The sequence below is a fragment of the Nerophis lumbriciformis genome, linkage group LG24 (assembly GCF_033978685.3).
Source record: "Nerophis lumbriciformis linkage group LG24, RoL_Nlum_v2.1, whole genome shotgun sequence".
NCBI lineage: Eukaryota > Metazoa > Chordata > Actinopteri > Syngnathiformes > Syngnathidae > Nerophis > Nerophis lumbriciformis.
In genome coordinates this window covers 23,690,478-23,718,284 of record NC_084571.2, presented here as the reverse complement: position 1 = coordinate 23,718,284, position 27,807 = coordinate 23,690,478, and the positions used below count along the sequence as shown (strand labels likewise).

Sequence of the window (27,807 nt, the reverse complement as noted above, 5' to 3'; positions counted from 1 at the left end):
TTTAGAAACGTGATTCCCTTTAATTGACTCGAGTTCGTACGAGTCACTCAGCAGACTGGATCACTCGAGTCTTGTTCCGCATATATTTCTGCCCAGACATGTTTCATGGTTTCCTCATTTTGATGTAACTAACGGAATAAGTGGTGAGTACGTGAACGAGTTGAAAAAGAAGACGACCCGTGGGTACCAATTCAGTACAAAAACGAACGGCTTGTTCATGAGCTGCACATCTCCATGAGCGAGCAGCAGAAGCGGACTGCAGGATCACCCACCTTGAAAAGCACTTTCACTCGCTCGTTTCTTTGCCAATTTTTTGCAACATCATGGAGCAGAAAAACAACAATCAAACCATCAATTTCGGCGCTGGGCCCGCCAAACTGCCCCTGACGGTAAGTTAGCTGCACGGTCAAGTATCGCGATAATATTAAGCAGTAACAGTGAAGTGAGGAGGTGTACGTTTTTCATCTCAAATGTTGAACTTTTCGTGATATTTGTTTTTATTTGCATTGTGCTAAATGGAAGAAGTGCTTTCTGTACAGAAACATTTCTTTTGGTCTCGTGACTGACTGACGATAAATCACTTTAGCCTCGCTCGGCAACACGCTGAAAACATGGAGCTGAGTTGCATCAGCCTAGTCGTCCATTCATCTGGAAACATTCGGCTTTTTATCAACAACAGTTGTTGCAACATGTTTTTAATCGTTTGCAATACCGTGGATGCCTAAAAAGAGTAAAACATTTTAAGTGAGACGCCATCTGTCAACATCATGTGTCAATCATTGCAGCACATTTTCATGTTAGTGGCTGCTGTATGGAATTAATAAATTGATGAATAATATTTTACTTCTTAGAAGTAAAATATTGGAAAACCAAATTATATTTAAAAAAAAAAAAAAAAAAAAAAAAAAATATATATATATATATATATTAGATTTTCTATATTTGTTTATTTTATTAATTGTTGTATTTTTTAAATGTACACATATTTTGTATATAAATATATACATAAATATTTTTTATAAATGTTTCCAAATAATTTATACATATTTTGTATATAAATATATACATATATATTTGTATTTGTATTATTTATTTTTTTAATGTATACATATTTTATACATACATATTTACATATATATATATTTGAAATATTTTTTTTCTTTGATAGGTCACAAAATATATAAATAATAATCAATTTTACAAATATAAAATACTTAATTCGTGATACAGTTATTTACCCTGGGCTACTCTACAAGGTTTATAATTTGGGCTGCAACAAATAAACGATTCATTCGATCAGAAAAAAAAAAAGATTTGATTTATACTGTTGCTTCGATTAATCGTTTGATGAGTGTAACTAATAAAAAAATGATCAAATGTGGAGCGCACGGACATAGCTACAAAGAGCGCACATGAGAGCGGTGGTGTGCGGGTGTTGTGATCAGTTTTATTTTTTTACATTTTAATTAATGCACACATGTTGAAATACCAGGTTGGGGAGGAGACCCTACCCCAAGTGGAGTAGTTCAAGTACCTCAGAGTCTTGTTCACGAGTGAGGGAAGAGTGGATCGTGAGATCGACAGGCGGATCGGTGCGACGTCTTCAGTAATGCGGACTCTGTATCGATCCGTTGTGGTGAAGAAGGAGCTGAGCCGGAAGGCAAAGCTCCCAATTTACCGGTCGACACCTATAGTCATGAGCTTTGGGTTATGACCGAAAGGACAAGATCACGGGTACAAGCGGCCGAAATGAGTTTCCTCCGCCGGGTGGCGGGTCTCTCCCTTAGAGATAGGGTGAGAAGCTCTGTCATCCGGGAGGAACTCAGAGTAAAACCGCTGCTCCTCCACATTGAGAGGAGCCAGATGAGGTGGTTCGGGCATCTGGTCAAGATGCCACCCGAGCGCCTCCCTAGAGAGGTGTTTCGGGCACGTCCGACTGGTAGGAGGCCACGGGGAAGACCCCGGACACGTTGGGAAGACTATGTCTCCCAGCTGGCCTGAGAACGCCTCGGGATCCCCCGGGAGGAGATGGACGAAGGGCCTGCGGAGAGGCAAGTCTGGGCTTTCCTGCTTAGGCTGCTGCCCCCACGAGCCGACCTCGGATGAGTGGAAGAAGATGGATGGATGGATGTTGAAATACCATTTCAATGTTGATGAAGTGCATTACTTAGGAAAAAAAGAATGCAAGAACATGTAATTATTTTAATTATTTTCCCTACAGTACACATTGAGGCTACAAAGTGTATTTTATTCGATTACTCGATTCATCAAACAAACTAATGATTATATTACTTATTACTAAAATAATGGATAGCTGTAGCAGGAGGGGATTTTTGTGGCCCCCATAGACATGTTTGACTATTTGTTATTTCAGTGTGTGAAATGAATTGTTCTTTACATCCAAAAGAATCACAACATATTTCTTTGAATTGATTGAAAAGTGCACGCTGGGGCGATAAAATGATATAGTCGAGAAATTACGCTAGGTGCTCGTCCCCAACAACACCGGTAATACACACAACTTTAGCTGTGCTTTCCCTTTAGAGCACAGCTGTAACTAAACCTGCAGAAAATACAAACCCCGTTTCCGTATGAGTTGGGAAATTGTGTTGGATGTAAATATAAACGGAATACAATGATTTGCAAATCATTTTCAACCCATATTCAGTTGAATATGCTACAAAGACAACATATAAACTTTTTTTTTTTGGCAGACAATCATTAACTTTAGAATTTGATGCCAGCAACACGTGACAAAGAAGTTGGGAAAGGTGGCAATAAATACTGATAAAGTTGAGGAATGCTCATCAAACACTTTTTTGAAACATTCCACAGGTGTGCAGGCTAATTGGGAACAGGTGGGTGCCATGATTGGGTATTAAAACAGCTTCCCAAAAAATGCTCAGTCTTTCACAGGAAAGGATGGGGCGAGGTACACCCCTTTGTCCACAACTGCGTGAGCAAATAGTCAAACAGTTTAAGAACGTTTCTCAAAGTGCAATTGCAAGAAATTTAGGGATTTCAGCATCTACGGTCCATGATATCATCAAAAGGTTCAGAGAATCTGGAGAAATCACTCCACGTAAGCGGCATGGCCGGAAACCAACATTGAATGACCGTGACCTTCGATCCCTCAGACGGCACTGTATCAAAAACCGACATCAATCTCTAAATGATATCACCACAGGGGCTCAGGAACACTTCAGAAAACCACTGTCACTAAATACAGTTTGTCACTACATCTGTAAGTGCAAGTTAAAGCTCTACTATGCAAAGCGAAAGCCATTTATCAACAACATCCAGAAACCCGCCGGCGGCTTCTCTGGGCCCGAGATCATCTTAAGATGGACTGATGCAAAGTGGAAAAGTGTTCTGTAGTCTGACGAGTCCACATTTCAAATTGTTTTTGGAAATATTCGACATCGTGTCATCCGGACCAAAGGGGAAGCGAACCATCCAGACTGTTATCGACGCAAAGTTCAAAAGCCAGCATCTGTGATGGTATGGGGGTGCATTAGTGCCCAAGGCATGGGTAACTTACACATCTGTGAAGGCACCATTAATGCTGAAAGGTACATACAGGTTTTGGAACAACATATGCTGCCATCTAAGCGCCGTCTTTTTCATGGACGCCCCTGCTTATTTCAGCAAGACAATGCCAAGCCACATTCAGCACGTGTTACAACAGCGTGGCCTCGTAAAAAAAGAGTGCGGGTACTTTCCTGGCCTGCCTGCAGTCCAGACCTGTCTCCCATCGAAAATGTGTGGCGCGTTATGAAGCGTAAAATACGACAGCGGAGACCCCGGACTGTTGAACGACTGAAGCTCAACATAAAACAGGAATGGGAAACAATTCCACTTTCAAAGCTTCAACAATTAGTTTCCTCAGTCCCCAATCGTTTATTGAGTGTTGTTAAAAGAAAAGGTGATGTAACACAGTGGTGAACATGCCCTTTCCCAACTACTTTGGCACGTGTTGCAGCCATGAAATTCTAAGTTAATTATTATTTGCAAAAAAAAAAAAAAAGTTTATGAGTTTGAACATCAAATATCTTGTCTTTGTAGTGCATTCAATTGAATATGGGTTGAAAAGGATTTGCAAATCATTGTATTCCGTTTATATTTACATCTAACAATTTCCCAACTCATTTGTAAACAGGGTTTGTAGTTCTTATCGGGTTTCTCTATGTTTACATTTTCACACTTTGCACTATATTGTTACACTTTATGAACTATTTCTTACATATTCTTTATTTTTGCACATTCATTTTAAGAGGTTATTGTTAAGTGTTCAATGTGATTTTACAATTTAGTTTACATTGAGTGTTTCCATGGTTGTGTCCTTTCCTTTCTGCCTTGATTGCGGAGGGGATTATATTCAGAGGAAAGTTACATTTGAAATAAGTATGTTTACATTTAATATATTATTCTTCAGGTCCTTATTTTCGATAGGTCATAAAAAATATCAAGAATTATCGACTTTAATCGATATAAAACACTTATATTTTCAGCCATATCGCCCAGCCAGAGCTTAAATACAGGTGCACTCAAAGCTCATCAATGACTCAATTAAAAAGCTATAACGCTATATATAATATATTTTAGAATACTAAAACGATGAGGTGGCAACTTGTCCAGGGTGTACCCCGAATGCAGCTGAGATAGGCTCCAGCACCCCCCGCGACCCCGAAAGGGACAAGCGGTAGAAAATGGATGGATGGATGCTAAAACGTTAACAGCACGCTAGCCAGATTGTGTCAGGTAAGGAAAAAATAAGACTCATATGTTTATTATTGTAAAATGAGCAGCAAAAGCTATCATGCTAATGTTAGCATGCTAACATTTAGCATGCGTCAAGTACCAAAATAAAATATGACTCTGGGGTGTATACCTGTAACGTTGGCTAAAAAAACATTTTGACTTTGGAAAGGTTTGATTTGGAAGTATAACACATTTAAAAAAATAGAGAATAAGTGTTACGGAAATGTAAGAAATCTGGAAAACTGATTTAAAAAAAAATAAAAAATGTTTTAACATAAAAATAAATAGGCCTCGATGTCCTGCATGGCGGGACTGTTGAATTCAGTTAAAAAATGTTTGCGAAGTATTTGAAAGAAAAAATGGTGGAAACAGTAATATTGAAAAGTGGGAATTCTGGGGAAAAAGTTAGAAAAGTGTTGGTTTGAATGTCCAGGATGAGTGGGACGTGTTCATGGTGGAATGTTGGAATCGGTTGGGAAAAAAAGTTGTCCATTCATTTCAAATGGGATTCATGAAAATGTGTACATTTGTGGTAAATGAAAGAATGGAATGAGCAGAGCATTCACAAAGTGGAATAGTTCCCAGCATTCACACAGTTACACAACAAAATGGACATTTTGCATGCTGAATGTTACTACAATTGGACAAATAATTACTACTAAGCCATGTTGAAAGTAGAATAGTGATGTTTGCTAGGGCTGAAACGACGCGTCGACATAGTCGACGTCATCGGTTACGTAAATACGTCGACGCCGTTTTTGTGCTTCGACGCGTCGCATATTTACGTCACACTACCGTCATGGCGGAGCGCAAAGCAGACGATGCGAGCGGTGCGAGCGAGGGGAAAAAAGCACGCCAAAAGTCGTCAAAAGTGTGGGAGTATTTCAATAAACGGCCTAAGAAGAAACGCTACTTTTACTCCGCTACTTTTATCTACATTCAGCTCGCTACTCGCTACTAATTTTTATCGATCTGTTAATGCACACTTTGTTTGTTTTGGTCTGTCAGACAGACCTTCAAAGTGCCTGCCTTACTGGTGACGTTTCACTCCGTTCCACCAATCAGATGCAGTCACTGGTGACGTTGGACCAATCAAACAGAGCCAGGCGGTCACATGACCTGACTTAAACAAGTTGAAAAACGTATTGGGGTGTTGCCATTTAGTGGTCAATTGTACGGAATATGTACTGTATTGTGCAATCTACTAATAAAAGTTTCAATCAATCAATCAAAAGTGTGAAGGAAAAAAGACTATTTTTTATTTCAACCGTGTCTTCACAATAAAAGTGCCGCTCCATCGCGCCGCGCTTTCAAAATAAGAGTCTCCGAAAGCCAGCGCAAACAAGCTAGCAAGCTACGGAGTTTGCCGCCAATGTATTTCTTGTAAAGTGTATAAAAACGAATATGGAAGATGGACAAATAAGATACCAAAAACCAACCACTTTCATATGGTATTAGACAGAAATGAGGAACTTTTTTTCTCCTCCATTTGAAAACGTGGACGATATAAGCACTGCTGTCTGTTTACAATCAATGCAAGTCATCAGAATCAGGTAATACACCAACTTATATTCTTGTCTTCATGAAAGAAAGGAATCTATATGTGTTAAACATGCATGTATATTCATTAAAACACCTTTAACATGTAAACAAAAACGGCAAAATAAATAAATATAAATTATATACTGTATATATCAATGTATGTATATATATATATATATATATATGTGTGTGTGTGTGTATATATATATATATATATATGTGTGTGTGTGTGTGTGTGTGTGTATGTATATATATATATATATATATATATATATATATGTATATATGTATATATATATATGTGTATGTTACTCATCAGTTACTCAGTACTTGAGTAGTTTTTTCACAATATACTTTTTACTTTTACTTAAGTAAATATTTGGGTGACTACTCCTTACTTTTACTTGAGTAATAAATCTCTAAAGTAACAGTACTCTTACTTGAGTACAATTTCTGGCTACTCTACCCACCTCTGCTAATAATGTTGTTGTATGCACAACGGCTATAAACGAACATTTGAAAAGAAAACACCCGACAGCGTTCTTGACATCACCATCAACTAGTCAATCGTCCGCATGAGTATACGTTGTCATCATTACACAAAAACATGAATGTGTCATTTGTATCTGCGTTGTAAATTCATAAACTAAAGCACCGTTTCGCTCTGAGAGGAGCGTTTGGCGTGCCTGTTCAGTGTTTACAAAGACGCACTCCTCTTTAACGCTAACGTTAATTAGTTGTGCAAATACCTTTTACAACATTAACAGTTACATATACTATGTACAAACGAACAATTAACTTTCACTTTAATCATACTATCATTGTTGTGTTATGAAGCAAAAGAAGCAATACTTTTACTTTTGTTGAAATGTTTACACTGTTACAGAATATTTCGTTTTGCACTTTTTTGTATTGGATGTTTATCTTTATTTTTGCACATTTTAGCAAATAAGCAATACTTTTACTTTTGTTGAAATGTTTACACTGTTATAGAATATTTCCGTTTTGCACTTTTTTGTATTGGATGTTTATCTTTATTTTTGCACATTTTAAAGCAAAATAAGCAATACTTTTACTTTTGAAATGCTTATACTATTGCAGAATATTAAGATTGCACTGGGTGTTTACTTTTATATTTGCACATTAAAAAGCAAATAAGCTACTTTTAATTTTGTTAAATGTTAAAAGTTTTAAATGTTTACATTGTTACAGAATATTTTGTCATGTTGTTGTCAATGTTGACTGAGTGGCCATACTTTTTTTTTGTAAATAAAAGCCATGCCTTTTGAAAAAACTGGCCTACATTTATTTTTTCATCTTCATTTTAAATAAAAAAAATAATCGGTAAAAGGAAAAATAATCTATAGATTAATCGGAAAAAATAATCTATAGATTAACCGATTAATCGAAAAAATAAATAATCTATAGATTAATCGATAGAAAAATAATCGTTAGCTGCAGCCTTAATGTTTGCAGTCCAGTATCAGTGAGGTCATGTGATCTTTAGTCAATATTTCAACAATCATCATGTCTGTTTGTTTTGGTTTTCATCTTATTTGGACATGCTGCAGGTGCTGCTTCAAGCCCAGAAAGAGTTCCTCAGCTACAGCGGCGTGGGGATCAGTGTCCTCGGTAAGAAAAGCAGCATAGACAACAGAGCACTGTTCTTGTAGGAAGGGGAATCATAGGATTCTGATACAATTTTTACTGGTCTATAGTAACTGGTGTACTTTTCACTGTCCTGAATTAAGACGGCTAGAGAGTAGTTGTGTCCACATAAGACTTTTTCACTTCCAATATGATACTGATATTGGAGCATTGAGTATTGACCGATACTGGTATCAATCCAGGAACGAAACAAACTTTTACTGGTTTGTAGTGTGAAATGAGACAAACAGAGAACAATAATAGGAATGGAAAAACACAAACCTATTTATTATTAACCGTCCGGAATGGACTTATGCTGCCTTATGTCGTAGTGGAGTGGTAATAGTTTTCATAATAATTCATGAAGTTGAGCTCACGATGCAGTAAGTGAATGATGCGGACACGTTTGTTACTGGATACTTTATAATACGCGTCTGCCTGGGAGACTTTGTATGTGTAAGTAATATGTAACTATTCGATACTTGCTTCAATTGACAAGGGGTGCACAAAAAAATCGATTCACAACTGAATCGGAATTCTTATTCATCCCAGTTCTAAATTGATTCATAATTTAAAAATAGTTTTCATACACAAACATATATATGTATGTATGTGTGTGTATGTATATATTTATATGTATGTATGAATGTATGTATGTATATTTGGGGTGTAACGGTACGTGTATTTGTATTGAACCGTTTCGGTACGGGGGTTTCAGTTCGGTTCGGAGGTGTACCGAACGAGTACACATGCTAGCAGCGACCGGGCTAGGACAACATGTAAAAGTCAGAGCTGGAAGATCCTCTTGCCTCGTTAAGATCTCCCGTTTGGGAACACTTTGGCTGCGCGATACAACAATGGAGGACGGAGGTTTGCCGACATTGTTCAGCTACTGCTTCTGACAACACATCAAACATGTGTTGCACCTTTCCTGCTTCCGGCTCCCAGACCGTAGTCGCGGAGCGCAGGGGAGACACTCCTCATATGAATTGGGAATTTGTGTTAGATGTAAATATAAATGGAATACAATGATTTGCAAATCCTTTTCAACCCATATTCAGTTGAATGCACTACAAAGACAAGATATTTGATGTTCAAACTCATAAACTTTATTTTTTTTTTGCAAATAATAATTAACTTAGAATTTCATGGCTGCAACATGTGCCAAAGTAGTTGGGAAAGGGCATGTTCACCACTGTGTTACATGGCCTTTCCTTTTAACTTCTCAGGTGGAATTCTTTCCCATTCTTGCTTGATGTACAGCTTAAGTTGTTCAACAGTCCGGGGTCTCCAATGTCGTATTTTAGGCTTCATAATTTGCGCCACACATTTTCAATGGGAGACAGGTCTGGACTACAGGCAGGCCAGTCTAGTACCCGCACTCTTTTACTATGAAGCCACGTTGATTTAACACGTGGCTTGGCATTGTCTTGCTGAAATAAGCAGGGGCGTCCATGGTAACGTTGCTTGGATGGCAACATATGTTGCTCCAAAAACATGTATGTACCTTTCAGCATTATTGGCGCCTTCACAGATGTGTAAGTTACCCATGTCTTGGGCACTAATACACCCCCATACCATCACAGATGCTGGCTTTTCAGCTTTGCGCCTATAACAATCCGGATGGTTCTTTTCCTCTTTGGTCCGGAGGACACGACGTCCACAGTTTCCAAAAACAATTTGTAATGTGGACTCGTCAGACCACAGAACACTTTTCCACATTGCATCAGTCCATCTTAGATGATCTCGGGCCCAGAGAAGCCGCCGGCGTTTCTGGATGTTGTTGATAAATGGCTTTCACTTTGCATAGTAGAGCTTTAACTTGCACTTACAGATGTAGCGACGAACTGTATTTAGTGACAGTGGTTTTCTGAAGTGTTCCTGAGCCCATGTGGTGATATCCTTTAGAGATTGATGTCGGTTTTTGATACAGTGCCGTCTGAGGGATCGAAGGTCACGGTCATTCAATGTTGGTTTCCGGCCATGCCGCTTACGTGGATTTCTCCAGATTCTCTGAACCTTTTGATGATATTATGGACTGTAGATGTTGAAATCCCTAAATTTCTTGCAATTGCACTTTAAAAAATGTTGTTCTTAAACTGTTTGACTATTTGCTCACGCAGTTGTGGACAAAGGGGTGTACCTCGCCCCATCCTTTCTTGTGAAAGACTGAGCATTTTTTGGGAAGCTGTTTTTATACCCAATCATGGCACCCACCTGTTCCCAATTAGCCTGCACACCTGGGGGATGTTCCAAATAAGTGTTTGATGAGCATTCCTCAACTTTATCATTATTTATTGCCACCTTTCCCAACTTCTTTGTCACGTGTTGCTGGCATCAAATTCTAAAGTTAATGATTATTTGCAAAAAAAAAAAAGTTTATCAGTTTGAACATCAAATATGTTGTCTTGGTAGCATATTCAACTGAATATGGGTTGAAAATTATTTGCAAATCATTGTATTCCGTTTATATTTACATCTAACACAATTTCCCAACTCATATGGAAACGGGGTTTGTATATATATATATATATATATATATAATCAACCAGAAGGTGCTTTTCAAACCTGTTATGAAAAAGTTTCATTATAATTATTATACCGAATAAAACATTGCGAAAATAAAGTTGAATCGAGAATTGATTCTGAGTTGAATCGTCACCCCAAGAATCGCAATTGGATCGAATAATTGGGTTCCCAAAGATTAACATCCATACTAGGGACAAATGTGCTGCTTCAGACTGCAATGTTGTTCATTGAAGGACACTTATTTCGTTTGAATAGCGTGTTTGCTATGGTGTGCTTAGCTGTTGTGTAGCTGCCAGCTACTAGTAGCTTATATACTGTATAGCGTAGCATGTTTACCTTTTGTAAATGACTTTACTAAAATAGAAGAGAAGACCAACCCTGTGTGTTTATTGGAGGACATTTGGTGAGTAAACACGCTGCAGGATTGCTTGTATGGGAACTAATATTGGAAAGTTGTTTTTGTTGCTATTTTCGGACCTGCACACGTCTACTTTGATAAATGTACACATTTATGTTTTATTCCCACTAGAAATGAGCCACCGATCGCCAGAATTCACCAAAATCGTCAACAAATCAGAGAGTCTCCTACGGGAGTTGTTGTAAGTGATTTTTGTTGTTTATCTCTAACGATGTTTTTGATACTATTGTGATGTTAATAATGATGAATATAAATTACAACAAGTGTGTGACCAACACATGAATACACCTTATGTCTGCATTGTGTCTCTCCAAAAAGAGTTTTCATTAGATTGCAACTTCTGACTTTTCTAAGAGTTGGTAATTGTTGTCCCCACAGAAACATACCTGGCAACTACCAGGTGATGTTCCTGCAGGGCGGTGCTTCTGGACAGTTCAGCGCCATCCCTCTCAACCTGATTGGCCTGAAGGAGGACAGGTGTGCCGACTACATCGTGACCGGTACCTGGTCGGCGAAAGCTGCCAAAGAAGCGGAGAAATACGGCAAAATCAACATAGTTCACCCAAAACTGGATAGTTACACCAGTGAGTGGGAAATGTAATGTGTTTTATGGTGACAAAACTGTGGAAAACACTCTGTGTGTTTGCGTAGAAAACACTGCATGTGTAGAAAAAACTGTGTGCGTGTAGAAAACACTCTGTGCCTACATAGAAAACACTCTGTGGGTGTGTAGTAAACACTGTGTGTAGAAAACACTCTGTGCGCACGTAGAAAACACTCTGTGCGCGTAAAAAATACTGTGTGTGTAGAAAACACTCTGTGTGCGCGTAAAAAACACTGCGTGTGTAGAAAACACTGTGCGTGTGTAAACACTGTGCACGTGTAGAAAGTACTCTGTGCACGTGTAGAAAGTACTCTGTGCGCGTGTAGAAAGTACTCTGTACGTGTGTAGAAAATACTGTGCGTGTGTAGAAAATACTGTGCGCGTATAGAAAATACTCTGTGCGCGTATAGAAAATACTCTGTGCGCGTGTAGAAAATACTCTGTGCGCGTGTAGAAAATACTGTGCGCGTGTAGAAAATACTGTGCGGGTGCATAGAAAATACTCTGTGCGTGTAGAAAATACTCTGTGGGTGCGTAGTAAACACTCTGTGTGTAAAAAAACCCTCTGTGCGCACGTAGAAAATACTTTGGGCGTAGAAAACACTCTGTGCGTGCGTAGAAAACACTCTGCGGGTGCGCACAAAACACTGCGGGCGCATAGTAAACACTGCTTAGAAAACACTCTGTGGGCGCATAGAAAACTGTGTGGAAGTAGAAAATACTCTGCGCGCGAGAAAAACTCTTTGTGCGCGTAGTAAACACTATGCGTGCGTAGAACACACTGTGCACGCGTAGAACACACTCTGTGCATGCAAAGACTCAGCTTGGGCTCACGCGTGGATTCCAGTGGGGCAGCAGTTTGCGGTGGCAGTGTTTGTATTCTTTCCTACACATGTGGCATTCCTCCCTTTTAGCAGTTAGGGGCGGGCATTGAATACACGGCCCGTCCACACCCCTCCTTTCTGATTGGTCACTTTAAACGCTTACTGTCTCTTGTGGGAAATGTTACCGTCAAACTATGTGTCCTGTCTGAAGGAGATTATAATCTTTAGACCAAATAACTGAACATGTGTTTATTTGGTCAAAAGTGAAGAACATCGCACAAGTAGATAAAGGAAAAAATAGAGCATGGGCGGAAACCGAGTCAGCGCAAACGGCCCAAACATAGTCCTCGGCGCCAACCGATTCGGAGCAAACAAAGTCTGCGCAAACAGAGTCAGTGTAAAACGAGGAGGCGCAAACAATGACACAAACAAAGTCGGCACCAACAACGCAAACAGAGACAGTGCAGACTTAGTCGGCACAAACGAGTCAATGCCAATGACGCAAACCGAGTCGGTGCAAACGTCCCAAAATTAGTCAGCACAAACCGAGTCGGCAAAAACAGAGACTGCACAAACAAAGTCTGCGATAACCAAGTCGTCGCCAACCGATACGGGCAAACAAAGTCCGTGCAAACGGAGTTGCAGTAAAATGAGTCGGCGCCAATGGCGCAAAAGAGTAGGCACAAACGACGCAAACAGAGTCAGTGCAAACAGCGCAAACCAATTCAGTGCAAACGTCCCAAAATTAGTCAGCAAAACAGTCGGCAGAAACAGAGGCGGCGCAAACAAACTCGGCGCCAGCAATGCAAACCGAGTCGGCACAAACCAGTCAACGCCATCGACGCAAACATCCCAAACTTAGTCTTCCCAAACTTAGCTGGCACAAACAAAGTTGGCGCAAATGGTGCGATCCGAGTCGGCGCAAACGGCCCAAACATACTTGACACAAACGGAGTCAGCGCAAACGGAGCCAGTGCAAATGGCCCAGACAAACTTTGTGCAAACCGACTTGGTGCCAACGACACCAACAGAATCAGCGTAAACTGAGACTGCACGTGAGAGAGAGAGAGTACAATTTATTTATTTTACCAGTCGTGTGTCCAACAGATGAGTGTAAAAGTCACACAGTATAAGTGGTACTCACAACTAGAAAACAAGTGGTCACATTACTTATTGGCCATGTTTTTCAACTACTCTACTGGGATAGGTCAAATTTTACTGACATGTGCTTGTCAGTCCTCTAAAAGTGTTCCAGTTTAACGGCCAAAAGTTACAGTGGGTGTTTTGTAGAGCGCATGGAGCTGTGTGAGGTGTGGGTTTATTATTTTGTCGCTTCCATCATGGCCGCTCCTCTCTTGTTTGAGCAAGCAAGCGGCCAATGAAACTCACTGGAATGTGGGCCCTGCTTCCACATGGTTGGTGATGGATGTTGTGCGCACATGGCCCAGTGTCACTGAACGCCTCACTAACTTAATACAATGCAGGTGAAAATGAACAATTAAAAGGGTAGACTTTCAGCCATTATTCAAATCTTTGCGGCGTGCTGTGTCCCTTGTAGAAATCCCCGACCCCAGTAGCTGGAGTCTGAACCCGGCGGCGTCCTACGTGTACTACTGCTGCAACGAGACCGTGCACGGCGTGGAGTACAACTTCACGCCCGAAACAAACGGGGTGCTCCTTGTCAGCGACATGTCCTCAAATTTCCTGTCGCGGCCTGTGGACGTGTCAAAGGTGAGGAGAAGTACGATCCTGAGTGACACCACAATAAGTGACTTAAGACCCAAGATTGTGTTGCAGCATTAGCATGAGTGCTAAGTGCATGTTTTATACTTTATTTTATTAGACCTTTTTGGGGACTTTTTCCCCATCATCCACAATCTCTTTGAGACGGGAATACACATATTTCCCTTTTCTGTGTCTTCTTGATAGCAAAAAACTGCTAGCCCAAGACAGCTAACAATGCAGGTGATGGGGATTCCACTAAAAACCATTAACAACTTTTTATTTACGTGCTATAGCCAAGCCACGATTGCTACTTTCGTCAACAACATCCACTAATCATGGCAGACTCATCGAGAACCTTATCTTTTTGAGCCTGAATATAATACAGAGGATGAACTACAAGCTTTGGAAGCCGTGTGCTAAGAATATCCACTGAAATACTACACGAGGAGTGCTTAAAGTGCATCCCATTTGTGGCCCGTAGCTCATTTAACGACACAATCGTTAGCATGCTAGTATTAGCATGTTAGCTTTTTTGTTAATTTTACAGGAATTCCCCTTTCGCATCAAATATTTTGTTACTTGACAAATATAGCAGCTTTTTTAGGCAAATTTTGTAGGTATACATCTCAGTCATATTTTGGTTCTTGATCCATGCTAGCATTTTAGCATGCTAACATTAGCATTCCAGCTTTTTTAGCTAATTTAGCTTTTTTTTTTTTTTTTTACTAATTCTTACTGTATGCTTGCTATTGTTTGCATAGTACTGTTAGCATGCTAGCTTTTTTAGCTCATTTTACTTGACGCCATCTGGCCAGCCGCTTTAGCTCTTTAGCATTCACACGGAATGCCTACCGAAATTCCATTTTCTAGTTCTTTGAAAACAATCTATGTATTGTACTCGTTTTGAAGGTGAAAACTGCCAAAATGGCCCCCGCTTCCTTTTATTAGTCAGTCTGTGGCCCTCATTAGAAAAGGTTTGGGCACCCCTGCACCAAACCAATCATGTAGCGCTATTGCTCAGTGCTGAATTTTTAATGAACAAAATAAGAATGTAACAAAACAATGACTTACAATGTCTGCGCTCACTGGGATGTAGATTGATGGTATGTTTGTATCTTCCAGCACAATACTTGTTTATCCTCTTTAGCCTAAATTCAGCATAATCCTCACTCGACAGATAAAAAATGTTGAGAGAAAAAATGGATATTGCGATGATTTCCTTAGCGATGTTGGTATCCACTGAATCAGTCGGTTTAATTTTTTAGCTTGCAGCATGTGGAATTTCAAAATGTTCAAACTTTTCCAAACTCAAAAGTGATTTAGCAGCAACTACAGTAGCTAGCAGTGCTTTTTCGCTCTCGTTAGCAGCCTGAGGCACTGTGTCACTAAGCCAGAAAAGTAGTTCCTCTTTTGTAGCTCCTACTAGTAGAATCCCCAATTACTCGCATTGTTAGTCGCCATACGCTAGCAGTTTTTTACTATCTAGAACGCACAGACAAGGGTGAGATTTGTGCGTTTTTGTCTCACATGAGAATTGTGAATGATGGAAATTGGAAATTCCACAGAGGTTCAGTTTTTCTCTAAGGCTTTAATTACAAAACAGTATCAAAGTATCGATACTTTTAATACTTTAGTTCAGGGCTGTCCAAACTTTTTCCACCAAGGGCCTCATACTAAAAAGTCAAAGTATGCGGGGGCCATATTGATATTGATATATTAATAAAAAAATGCTAAAAACAGATATTCTGTCAGCTTTGTATTAAAGTTGACTAAGGAAATTATTGATATTAATCTTTAGTTAGAACATTTCAGCTTTTTCTCATTACATACCGATTTGTAGCACTTTTTTCCCTCACATTTTTACTGTAGTTTTTTTCCATGTATGAATAGAATAAAAATAATAATAATAATATTGTTGTTTAACTGCATAACCTAGTGTGTCAAAAAGACTACCTGTATGAAAATATGAATGTTCAGATACATATTGAACAGTGTTTATTATGGTTGTTGTAAATTTTCTAATGAATTAATTCATAAGTCAGAATTATTTTTATTTCCTAATTACCTAACTAAACTTTGTTTATATTTTAAGTATTTTTTATTTTTATTTTGAGAGTTTCTAATATTTTAGATCAGGGGTGTCTAAACTTTTTCCACCAAGGGCTGAAAAGTCAAGTATGTGGGGGCCATTTTGATGTTCTTTTTATGTGCTAAAAACAGATACTATATATTTAAAGACACACTGTGGTGTTATAGATGACTAAGTATATTATTATTATTAGTTTTAAAATGTCAGCTTTTTCCCATTACACTCCCATTTTTTGCGCTTTTTTATCTTACATTTTTCCTTTTTTTTTAGATAGATATGTTATTATTTGAAAAGCCACAACTTTGTGAATTTTAGCAGACACATTAGGTAAATTTGCACAAAGTATCGGATCAGTATCGTCGATACCAGCCTGAATTTTACTTTGTATCGGATAGGAAAGAAAATCAGTGCTTGTGCCTAATAAAGTCTGCCTAGCAACAAGAGGCCATGCATAAAGGTGAAGTGACAAAGCAAAACTATTAAAAAGTATATCAAATTTACTTTCACTTGTGAAGTTTCAGAGTTGCAGAATTCCAAGAATTTGGAAACTTTCCAAATTGGAAATAACAGGAAACTGGCAAAAAATTTACCATTGACTGTGGGGCAATTAAGCCTCGCCCACTACTTAAATCCTGTGACACATTGGTATTAATAAATCAACATTTATGTTTTGTAATGAAAGCAAACAATTATTTAATTGTCATGAAAAGGGTTCAGAAGCCTAAACTTAACAGGAAATTTCAACAAAAATGTCCCGCCTTAAAAAATACATACAAAAAGTGTCTGTCTGTATTATTTCTACAATGGAAACTCATTTTGTCATTTTTTTTGTTTCGGTCTAGTACGGGCTGATTTATGCCGGCGCTCAGAAGAATATTGGTTGTGCCGGCGTCACCGTGGTCATCGTGCGGGAGGACTTGTTAGGCCACGCCCAGAAAGAGTGTCCCATTATTTTTGACTACAAGGTGCAGGCAGAGATGAAGTCGTTGTACAACACACCGCCTTGCTTCAGGTACACACACTGGACTTATGTCACACTTTATATACTCACAACTCACGGCTATTTTAACAGTCGACTAGTTATCGATATTTTAACGATAAATCTACCTATCAGATTATGATGTGCGTCATTCCTGGGTGTATTTTTGACATTTTGGTTATCTTGGCTCTTCCCGGGGACTTGTGGAACTCATTCCCGGGAGGGATTATTGACTACTTTTGTAGTTTTTCAAATTTTAGGCTGTTTTTGACTTTTTCTTCCCGGCTTCCCTGTCGCTCAGGTCCTGGAAGCTCTAAGTACCTGGGTGGAATCAGTTCCAGGATTTTATTTATAAGGGAAATGCTAAAACATGTGTCCGGGACAGCGCCCCCTAGGCGGACACGCTTGTTGGGATGAGCCCCTGTCGCTCAGGTCCTGGAAACTATCAATAATTGTATGAAAAAAGAACCAGGATTCCTTTTTCCATTAGGGACTTGCTCAAGGTTTTGTCCCGGAGAGCGCCCCCTAGGCGGACACGCGTGTCGGGATGAGCCCCTGTTGCTCAGGTCCTGAACGCCGTCAAAAATTAGGACAGGGATGGGGGGGTGAAATTCAGCTTGAGATATTTTTAGCCATGCACTAACAAACAATAAAGATGACCACTTCATTCATAAATGTTTATTTATGAACTGTGCTACAAAAATATAAACACCTATTAAACTTTTGTCCATTTAAAAGCAAGCTGTAAATTGTACCACTGATTTTCTTTGGACTGCAAAAATAATATTAATATAATTTTATTGATATATTTTATACACAAATAAGATAATCATTCAAGCAATAGTAATGTTGATTTTAAAAAGATGCACACAGGTATATAGACAAAGTTTAGTTAGCAGACTTTGGGTGAAATGATAGTTAGCTATTTTTCGCAAAGTTAGTTTGCTAGCTTGGTAACAAGCGAACTGTCTAACTATCTTAACAAATGTAGCTAATTTTCTTTGTAATTTTGACCTAACATGTACAATACTTTAGGGCAGCTTGACTTGTTGTTTTTAAAGGTGCTGTATAATAAACCTTGTGTGATGCTTTGGCCACATGGTCGTTGTCGTGACCCCTGTGCAGGTAAAAGGTATTTAATGAACAAAACCCTAGTGCAGCTGGGAGTGCACAAAAAGCATAGGACTGCTATGCAAAAGGAACATGAGCGTCCAACAAACATTCAATGAACAAGCGGCGACTGAATGGGAAAGGCTGGCATATAAAGCCCTCTGATTAGTGACCAGGAGCAGGTGGGTCCCCTGAGCACTAATCAAAGGCAGGTGAGGAAAATGGCGCTCTGGAGCAGTGAAGCAATTGTATTATAATTTTTTGTATGTATTATCATTAATTGTTGCACCCCTATATTCATACTTTTACCACTTTTAAAGAGTAACTCAATAATATATTTTGTATTGAGTCTGTAAACCTACGTAATTTTAATATAAACATATGTTCAAATAAAAAAAAATTTTTTTTTTTATATACATATATATATATAAAAAGAAGTTCAGAGACCTCATTCTGGACTACTATGCCAACTTCCATCTGAGAGTCTCCTCCGGAAAAACAACCTCCAACTGGCACAGGCTTGAAAAGGGGATCATCACTGGCTGTACAATCTCAGTCATCCTCTTTGCACTCGCCATGAACATGCTGGTGAAGTCTGCGGAAGTTCAGTGCAGAGGGCCCCTCTCCAGGTCTGGAGTCCGACAGCCACCCATCCGAGCCTTCATGGACGACCTGACAGTGACCACTACATCTGTCCCAGGCCGCAGGTGGATCTTGAATGGCCTTCAGGAGGTGATTTCCTGGGCTCGCATGAGCTTCAAGCCGGCAAAGTCGAGGTCCCTTGTGCTAAAGAAAGGGAAGGTTACTGGCAAGTTCTGCTTCTCACTTGGCACCACCAAAATACCATCACTCACCGAGGAACCTGTGAAGAGCTTGGGAAAGGTGTTCAATTGCAGCCTGAGAGACGCAGCCTCCACAAAATCGACCAACCAAGACCTGTAGACCTGGCTGACCGTGGTGGACAAGTCTGGCCTTCCTGGCAAGTTCAAGGCCTGGATTTACCAGCACAAGATTCTCCCTCGGATCCTCTGGCCCCTCATGGTGTACGAAGTCCCCATTTCAACGGTGGAAGGCTTTGAGATGAGGGTCAGTAGGTCCCTGCGCAGGTGGCTGGGACTGCCGCGAAGCCTGAGCAGCATTGCTCTATACGGGCACAATAACAAGCTGAAGCTCCCCATCAGCAGCCTGAGCGAGGAGTTCATGGTGACACGGTCCAGGGAGCTCCTACAATATCGGGAGTCCAGTGACCCAAAAGTTGCCCAAGCTGGGATTGAAGTCAGGACGGGGCGGAAGTGGAGAGCTGCCGAGGCTGTGGATGTCGCAGAGGCAAGGCTACGGCAAAGGGTGTTGGTGGGAACAGTGGCGCAGGGGAGATCTGGCTTAGGTAGCAGAAGAACACCTTGCTATGATAAGGCGCAGGGGAAAGAGAAGAGGTCACTGATCCTCGAGGAGGTGCGAGCAGGAGTTGAGGAAAGGCGAGCTTGCCAGATGGCGGGAATGCTGCAACAGGTCGCCTGGACGAGATGGGAACAAGCAGCAGAGCGCAAGGTCACATGGACCGAGCTCTGGAAAGCCGAACCCCATCGGATAAAGTTCTTGATCCAGGCGGTCTACAACGTGCTGCCAAGTCCATCCAACCTCTTCACCTGGGGGAAGGTGGAGATACCAGTGTGCCCCCTCTGCCAGAGGAGAGGAACCTTGGAGCACCTCCTAAGCTGTTGTCCAAAAGCCCTGGGTGAAGGGCGGTACCGCTGGCGACATGACCAGGTCCTGAAAGCCATAGCTAATACCATCTGCAGGGGAGTCAGTCACAGCAAGAGCCTACGCCCAGTGAAGAGCACCGCTTTTATCAGAGCTGGGCAGAAGTCAACACCAGCTGCCCGGAACACCTCTTCTGGTCTGTTTGCAACAGCACGTGACTGGGAGCTGTCAGTTGATCTGGGTAAGCAGTTGAAGTTCCCTGACGTGGTTGCCAAAACACTAAGGCCAGATATTGTGCTTACCTCAGTGGCCTCCAAGCAGGTAATCCTCCTGGAGCTCACAGTGCCTTGGGAGGACCGTATGGAGGAGACCAATGAGAGGAAGAGCGCTCAGCTTGTGGAGGAGTGTCGGAGTAATGGGTGGCGAGCGATGTGCCGGCCCGTTGAAGTGGGATGTCGAGGGTTTGTGGGCAAATCCCTCTGCAGGGCCTACAGAATGCTTGGCATCACAGGGGCCAGCCAGCGAAGGGCCATGAAGTTAGCCACAGATGCAGCAGAAGTGGCATCAAGGTGGCTATGGATCAGGAGGGGAGAGGCGTGGCATAGGGCAGTAGCGCTACCTGGACACAGGCTGGGGCCTGATCAACCCTAGCTGGGTCGCCTAGGGGAGGGGGTCTGATTGTTGAAAGACCCGAAACCCCCTGTGATCCTAGATTACATCACTGAGGATGTGTCCAGTTGCACCATTGGTGTATTTAAAAAGTTATATATATATATATATATATATATATATATATATATATATATATATATATATATATATATATATATATATATATATATACATACCAGTGACGTGCGGTCACTGGAGGCAGGTGAGGCCCCGCCTCACCTGCCATCATGGAAAGAAAAAAAATGTATTAAATTGTTATATGTATTCAGTGATTATACTATAAAGTTATTTTCCATTTAACTTCACCAGTTTTAGATTATTTTTATTCAAAATCGCTGAATTTTCACATTTGCCGTTCAAATACTGAGAAGAGACGGTGATCAGCAGCCAGTTGAGGCACGTCACTCAGTTGTACCTCAACATGGATTGCGGACTCGGCTAACTGCTGGCCTGCTGTGCAGTGAGACCGTATTGCTATATGAACTATATTATACATTTCCATAGTTTAGTTAGCTGAGGTATATAATGTACAGTGTATTCTGTCAACAACTGTATGTGTGTAAAGTATTTCTTGTGCTGAGCAATCATAAAACTGCTGCGAAGACGCATTGGCTGAGGCTCGCGTAATCCCGCCTCCTGGTGTCGGTTAATGCACCCCCCGACGGGAGCGCCACACGAACCAAAGCCCACACCCAAACCCTCCACGTGCAAGACCGAATCCACCCAAAAAAAGTCACTTAACAAGAAGCCAAAAAGTGCAAAAACAACAATGCTCGCGCCGGAGGAGTGTGAACGACTGCAGGGACACAACATTAGGGACACAACATTAGGGACACAACATTAGGTACACCTGCAGACTGCAGCACGGATTTCATATTTCATTCATTCACAACTCCTCCAACACGAACACCACTGTTCCCGCACTTATAAGTAAAGGTAAGACCATAATAACGTTTTTTTTAATCAAATGTGATTTTTTTTGTGTGCTACAGTTTGTATGTGTAAAGTTAAAGTTAAGTTAAAGTACCAATGATTGTCACACACACACAAGGTGTGGTGAAATTTGTCCTCTGCATTTGACCCATCCCTTGATCACCCCCTGGGAGGTGAGGGGAGCAGTGGGCAGCAGCGGTTCCGCGCCCGGGAATAATTTTTGGTGATTTAACCCCCAATTCCAACCCTTGATGCTGAGTGCCAAGCAGGGAAGAATGCTGGTATGAGCTTTTAAACATAACCCGTTAACTGCTGCCAATCAAATGGTGAATAAGATACTCTTTAGGGTTCATATGTTTGTAAATCTGACTGTGATGAAGTCAGTGCCTCACCAGTCATGAACCTCACCGCACGTCACTGATACATACAGTATATATATATATAATATTTTCTTTTCTTTTAAATAAATTGATACAAAATTTTAAAATCTAGAATAAACAGTGATAATCATGCCCTTCTGACAGAAAACAAGTTTTTTAACTCTGCTGGTTGCCCAGCTGTGAACTTCATTTTGCCACTAATGTTTCAGACTTTCTCTTCTGTTTTTTGATTGTTCAGTATCTACATCATGTGTCTGGTTCTGGAGTGGATCAAAAACAACGGTGGCAGTGCTGCCATGGAAGCCCTCAACAAGCAGAAGTCGACCATCATTTATGACATCATCAACCCCTCCAACGGCTTCTATGTGTAAGTCGTGAAACGTTCAAAGTTGCAAATCACCAAAGTCGCTCCACTACACTTTGTTTGTTTGATTTGGACTTGACACATGAATCAAACAAGAATCACACTTAGCTGTCTTAATTCATCTGCTTTAACAATCGTAACTGGACTTCTTTGTTAATAAAATTTTTACATTTTATTAGTTTACAGCAAAGGTGTTCCGATCAACATTTTTGACCTCTGATCCCGATCCGATTTTTTGGTTTCAGATCTGATACTTTGATAATGGACTATGGAAGTAAAAATGTGTTTGTAGCATGCTGAGCCATTAATTTTCCCCTAGACCTCCAGTGATATTGTTACATGGAATAAACATACTTTATTTGCGCACTGTTGATAGACGACACATTTTTATAAAGCTTAACTTATTAAATGTAAAATTTGCTAGTATTGTTGTAAAATCAGATGTGTATGTGGTATTTATCGCTACATACATACATAAGGTGGCTCGTGCACAATAACTGAACAAAAGCAAAAACTCCTTCCTATTGGCCCTCAAAGCCTTTCTGTATCCAGAGACTTACTCCCTCACTATGTAAACATTTACACAAAACACCAAAAAATGATTTTGTAATATAAGAAAAAGGAAAAATATCGATCTAATCAGTATACTAGGTATTGATAATATCGACATTTGGACCGATCGCCCCTATTTTACATCGGAGCTTTAGCGCAGGGGTGTCAAACTTGTTTTCATTGAGGGCCACACCAGTTATGTCTGCCCTCAGAAACCCTCTTGTAGCAGTGACTAATAGGAATATTAATCTCCTCATGATATTATTCCGCAATTGCCTATGCATTTGGTCAATTTTTATACAAGGAAATTCAAAGTGATTTATAGATGCATAAAATTACAAGAAGGCAAATCAAATCATGAATAAAAATAATCATAATTCAATTGAAATAAAAAAAAGTGTAGATAATACACTTTTGATTATTATATTTGTTGTACACAAACTGTAAAAAAAAAATCTGCCAGCTTAGTCGCTAGATTTCTACCATAAAATGTGTCATGTTTTTACAGGATATTACTGTAAATAGAAAAACGGTACAGCAATTTTTTTAACGGTAAAATTCCCATTTTCATCTTTGCAGTGTACAATTTGATGGAAGCAAATATTGAAGTATATATATTTATTTATTAAAAAAAAGGTTTTGCATGTATAATAATATACTGTGTTGCACTATTCAATGACACTACAGTTTAAAATAGGGGTCCCCAAACTACGGCCCGCGGGAAGTCCCAAGTTAAAAAATACATATACCGGTGTGTGTATATATATATATATATATATATATTTTTTTTACTTATTATTTTTTCTAATACATTTTCTACCGCTTGTTACTCTTTGGGGACTCCTAGCCGCTCAGGCAAATCATATTGTCTAAAAATGCATTTTCCCCATCGATAACGTGACATCATTGTGCCGCAGTGTTGGGCAAGCGTGCGCTCTTTCAGTCAATTAGTGCGCGAGGAATACACAGCCCGGCCCCCGGCCAAATATTTTTAACTCAATGCGGCACCCGAGTCAACAAGTTTGGGGACCCCTGGTTTAAAAGATATGCAACTGTGTGCAGTACAAAACGGAGAGAACAAATACATTTAAGAAAAGATAAAGTCCCTAATTGACACATTCTTTCTGGGCTTTCGCAGGCCACATAAAATGACATAGTGGGCAAGGTGTGGCCCCGGGTCTTGAGTTTGACACTTGTGCTTTAGCGATTAGCTGCCTGTGTTGTCCCGCTCAGTATCTGGTGTATCATGCTTAGCCATTCCATTTCCTCTACTCCTCCAGTGATAATGTTACGTGGAAGAAACATACTCGATTTTCCGGCAAAGTGGTGAGGATTAGTATCTCAGAAGCGGCTTCGCACTCCGAATAGACGACACACTCGTTGCAGCTTGCTTTCAAATTGGAGCCGGTGTTCTGGAATTCATGCAACTCCTGCATGTGTGTAACAAGGAATATGAAAATGGAATTGTGTCGCCCTGAACATGCATCCATTTTGAAGGAATCTTTAGCACGTAAATACTGGGACACAGCTGTGGTAATGTTTAAAAAGGTAAATATCGGCTCCTGAACCGAAATAAATGTTACTTAATACTAGGGTTGTACCATTACTAGTATAGTACCGCGATACTAATGAATCATATTCGGTACTAAACCGCCTCTATCTCAAATTTGTGGTATCATTCAAAACTAATGTAAAGTATCAAACAACAGAAGAATAAGTGATTGTTACATTTTAACAGAAGACAGAACATGTTGAAACAGAAAAGAAGCAGATATTAACAGTAAATGAACAAGTAGATTAATAATCAATTTTTACAACCAGTCCTTTATAATTTTGACAAAATAATAGGTAGATAAATGACACAATATGTTACTGCACATGTCAGCAGCAGACTAATTAGGAGCCTTTGTTTGTTTACTTACTACTAAAAGACAAGTTGTCTAGTATGGGGGACGGCGTGGCGAAGTTGGGAGAGTGGCCGTGCCAGCAATCTGAGGGTTACTGGTTCAATCCCCACCTTCTACCATCCTAGTCACATCCGTTGTGTCCTTGAGCAAGACACTTCACCCTTGCTCCTGATGGGCCTGGTTAGCGCCGTGCATGGCAGCTCCCGCCATCAGTGTGTGAATGTGTGATGTGTGTGTGTGAATGGGTGAATGTGGAAATAGTGTCAAAGCGCCTTTGAGTTCCTTAAAAAAAGGTAGAAAAGCGCTATACAAGTAAAACCCATTTACCATGTTCACTATTTTATTTAAGGACAAAATTGCAATAAGAAACATATGTTTAATGTACCCTAACATATTTTGTTAAAATAAAGCAAATAATGCCATTTTTTGTGGTCCCCTTTATTTACAAAAGTATAAAAGTACCAAAAAGTATCAAAATATATTTTGGTACCGGTACCAATATTTTGTTACTGGGACAACACTACTTAAAACATTGTCAGTACTGTTATCTAAGGGTTATGTGTCACAACTTCACTCCGGAACAACTTTGTATTTCTGTAAATTGACATGGGATTTTTTTTCTTTTTTTTTTTCTTTCATTCAATATAACCATCCAAATGTATAAAAGACATGATGATGATGATGATGATGTTGTCGTGTCCACTTACTGCTAGGTGTCCAGTCGAGGAGACCTGCCGAAGCCGCATGAATATACCATTCCGCGTTGGGAAGAAGGAGGGAGATGAGGGTTTGGAAAAGGAGTTTCTGAATGGGGCGTCCAAACGTGGAATGATCTCACTGAAGGGACACAGGTTAGATTTTTAACACAAAAAAACACCTACACATGCTAGCATACATGCAACACAAGTATTCTCAATTTTAAGTCCCGCATGTGCGGTCATGTTTTTTAACCAATCTTGCTCAAGTTTTATACACATGTGCTTGTGTATCACATTTGGTTGGGTTTTGTCAAAACGTACAGCGAGATTTTTTTACAACCTTTACGCGAATGCCTTGAGGGCACTAAGTTTTCAGAGTGTCGTAAGTGTTATACCCCATCCTCTTACAGCTTTTAGTACTTAATAATATTTGTTTTGATAATAAAATTTCATTTTTATTGCAACGTTTAAAAATGACCAACTGCTTTCCAGTTGTTATATCTTGTTTTATCATCACATTTCTGAGCATGAAAATAAGTTGCTATTGCGGTTGCAAGTCCAAGACGTTTGATGGCAGTTGTGTATAGTTTGTGTGATGGATAATCAGTTGAGTCTTTGCTGAATTTAGTCTTTTGTTGTGCCCTAAAAAGTGTTCATACTGTAAGTATTGTTCTTATTACGTACCCAGGATTTGATTGTAATGAGCATCTTAGATGTAGTTTCCTCTAACAAATTTGGAGGCATTGAATTTGCCATGTAAAATAGCTAACGCTAATTAGTAGCATGTCAATATCAAAGCCAAAGTATATTAGCATCAAGCTAGAGCAAAAGTGAAGCCTCACTTAACTTACGTTGGAGTGTTTTATGGAGTGCTGGACTATTAATGGAATTTTGGTTTCGATTTCGATGATGGCTTCTCATGATTATGAGAATATAATAAATAAATAAAAATGATTAATGCATGCACCTGGGGATAGGCTGATTGGCAACACTAAATTGGCCCTAATGTGTGAATGTGAGTGTGAATGTTGTCTGTCTATCTGTGTTGGCCCTGCGATGAGGTGGCGACTTGTCCAGGGTGTACGCCGCCTTCCGCCCGATTGTAGCTGAGATAGGCTCCAGCACTCCCGCGACCCCGAAAGGGATAAGCGGTAGAAAATGGATGGATGGATGGATTAATGGGCTGCGCAACTTGCATGCAAATTCCTGAGCTTATGATGATGAAACAGATGAGGGAAAAAAAGAGCATGTCTACTAGAAGTTTGGGATGTCACCGTGGTTTCTACTTTTGCTACATTAGAGCGTTTTTTGAGTCAGTTGCTTTGTTGACATTGAAGATTGCAACATTATCTAGAAGTAGTTTGGCTGAGTCCGCTCTCGATGCTGCTGGACGTCAAGCGCAACCCAGGTACCATAACATGGCATCGTTGATTTGACGTGACTGTGCCCAGTAAGACCGGCGGGATTCGATCGAGGCCCAAAAAAAGTACCGGATTCGGTACCAATCTCCAGTAGAAGGTGCATTTTTAGGAAAATGTTCACCCATTTGTTTGCAGTAGTTGATGAGTACAAGAGTTAGCTTACACAAACAAATGTGTACTGTATGTATGGGATGACCAAATAATATCACATGACTGTATGCAAAACATCAAGATAGAATTGTTAAAATGCACTAACTACAGAAAAAAACGATTGAAAATAAAACTTCTTAGCCCTCACCAAGAATCAGATATTTTAAATCTCTGTTTGTGTGTGCATGGACATAAAATGTGTTTTTCAGTTTGATTGCCAGCCGAGGCCGTTGTGACAGCGCTTTGTCTCCCCCTGCAGGTCAGTGGGGGGAATACGCGCCTCTCTGTACAATGCAGTAACACTGGAGGACACTGAAGCTCTGGCCAAATACATGAAGGAATTCCTCAAGGAGCACCAGTGAGATTGTGATCACTGCTACACAGTTCTTCTAGTCTTTAATCGAATTGTTGTCCTGGACCAATGCTGGATGACAAGTAACATGAATTGTTGTGTTGCTCGTCAGCTCGAACACGCACAATTGACTGATTCAATGACCGGCAGTGTTTTAGTGTGAATACAAGTTTTTGTCGTGTTTAAATTCAATAATACAAAGTGTGTTACTTACGGTGTATTTTTTTCAGATAAAGTAATAAATGAGAAAAATGGTAAATACAAAGGAGCATTTATAGAACATGGCCTTTAGGTGGAGCTGTTTACTAACTAAAGACAACCTCCTGACTGGTAGTCGCTGGTATTATTCTCAATTATTACTCTGATGACAAATTATATTTATTTCAACACTCTGAACAATTGTACAAGTGTAAAAATAAATAAAACACAACCTTAACTTTAATATGACA

At 40.0% G+C, this 27,807-nt stretch overlaps 1 protein-coding gene across 2 annotated transcripts; it reads left to right on the top strand.

Annotated features, from left to right (window-relative positions):
* On the top strand, window positions 1-27,800 carry psat1 (phosphoserine aminotransferase 1). 2 transcript variants are annotated; one of them, XM_061981833.2, is made up of 9 exons: window positions 1-389; window positions 7,875-7,935; window positions 11,009-11,078; window positions 11,276-11,481; window positions 13,884-14,056; window positions 16,982-17,151; window positions 22,153-22,281; window positions 25,451-25,588; window positions 27,266-27,800. In XM_061981833.2, exons 1-9 carry the CDS (start codon window positions 324-326, stop codon window positions 27,366-27,368), a joined length of 1,116 nt encoding a protein of 371 aa, XP_061837817.1. In that variant the 5' UTR covers window positions 1-323; the 3' UTR covers window positions 27,369-27,800. The 2 variants fall into 2 exon arrangements, with proteins under 2 accessions (XP_061837817.1, XP_061837818.1); XM_061981834.1 differs by lacking the exon at window positions 7,875-7,935 and having other exon boundaries at window positions 2-389.
* The last annotated feature ends 7 nt before the right edge of the window (window positions 27,801-27,807 follow it).

Coding starts and splice junctions, on each gene's coding strand:
- psat1 (XM_061981833.2), top strand. CDS start 324: ATGGAGCAGAAAAACAACAATCAAACCATCAATTTCGGCGCTGGGCCC. Junction 11,079..11,275: donor AGTCTCCTACGGGAGTTGTT/GTAAGTGATTTT, acceptor TTGTCCCCACAG/AAACATACCTGGCAACTACC. Junction 11,482..13,883: donor AAAACTGGATAGTTACACCA/GTGAGTGGGAAA, acceptor TGTCCCTTGTAG/AAATCCCCGACCCCAGTAGC.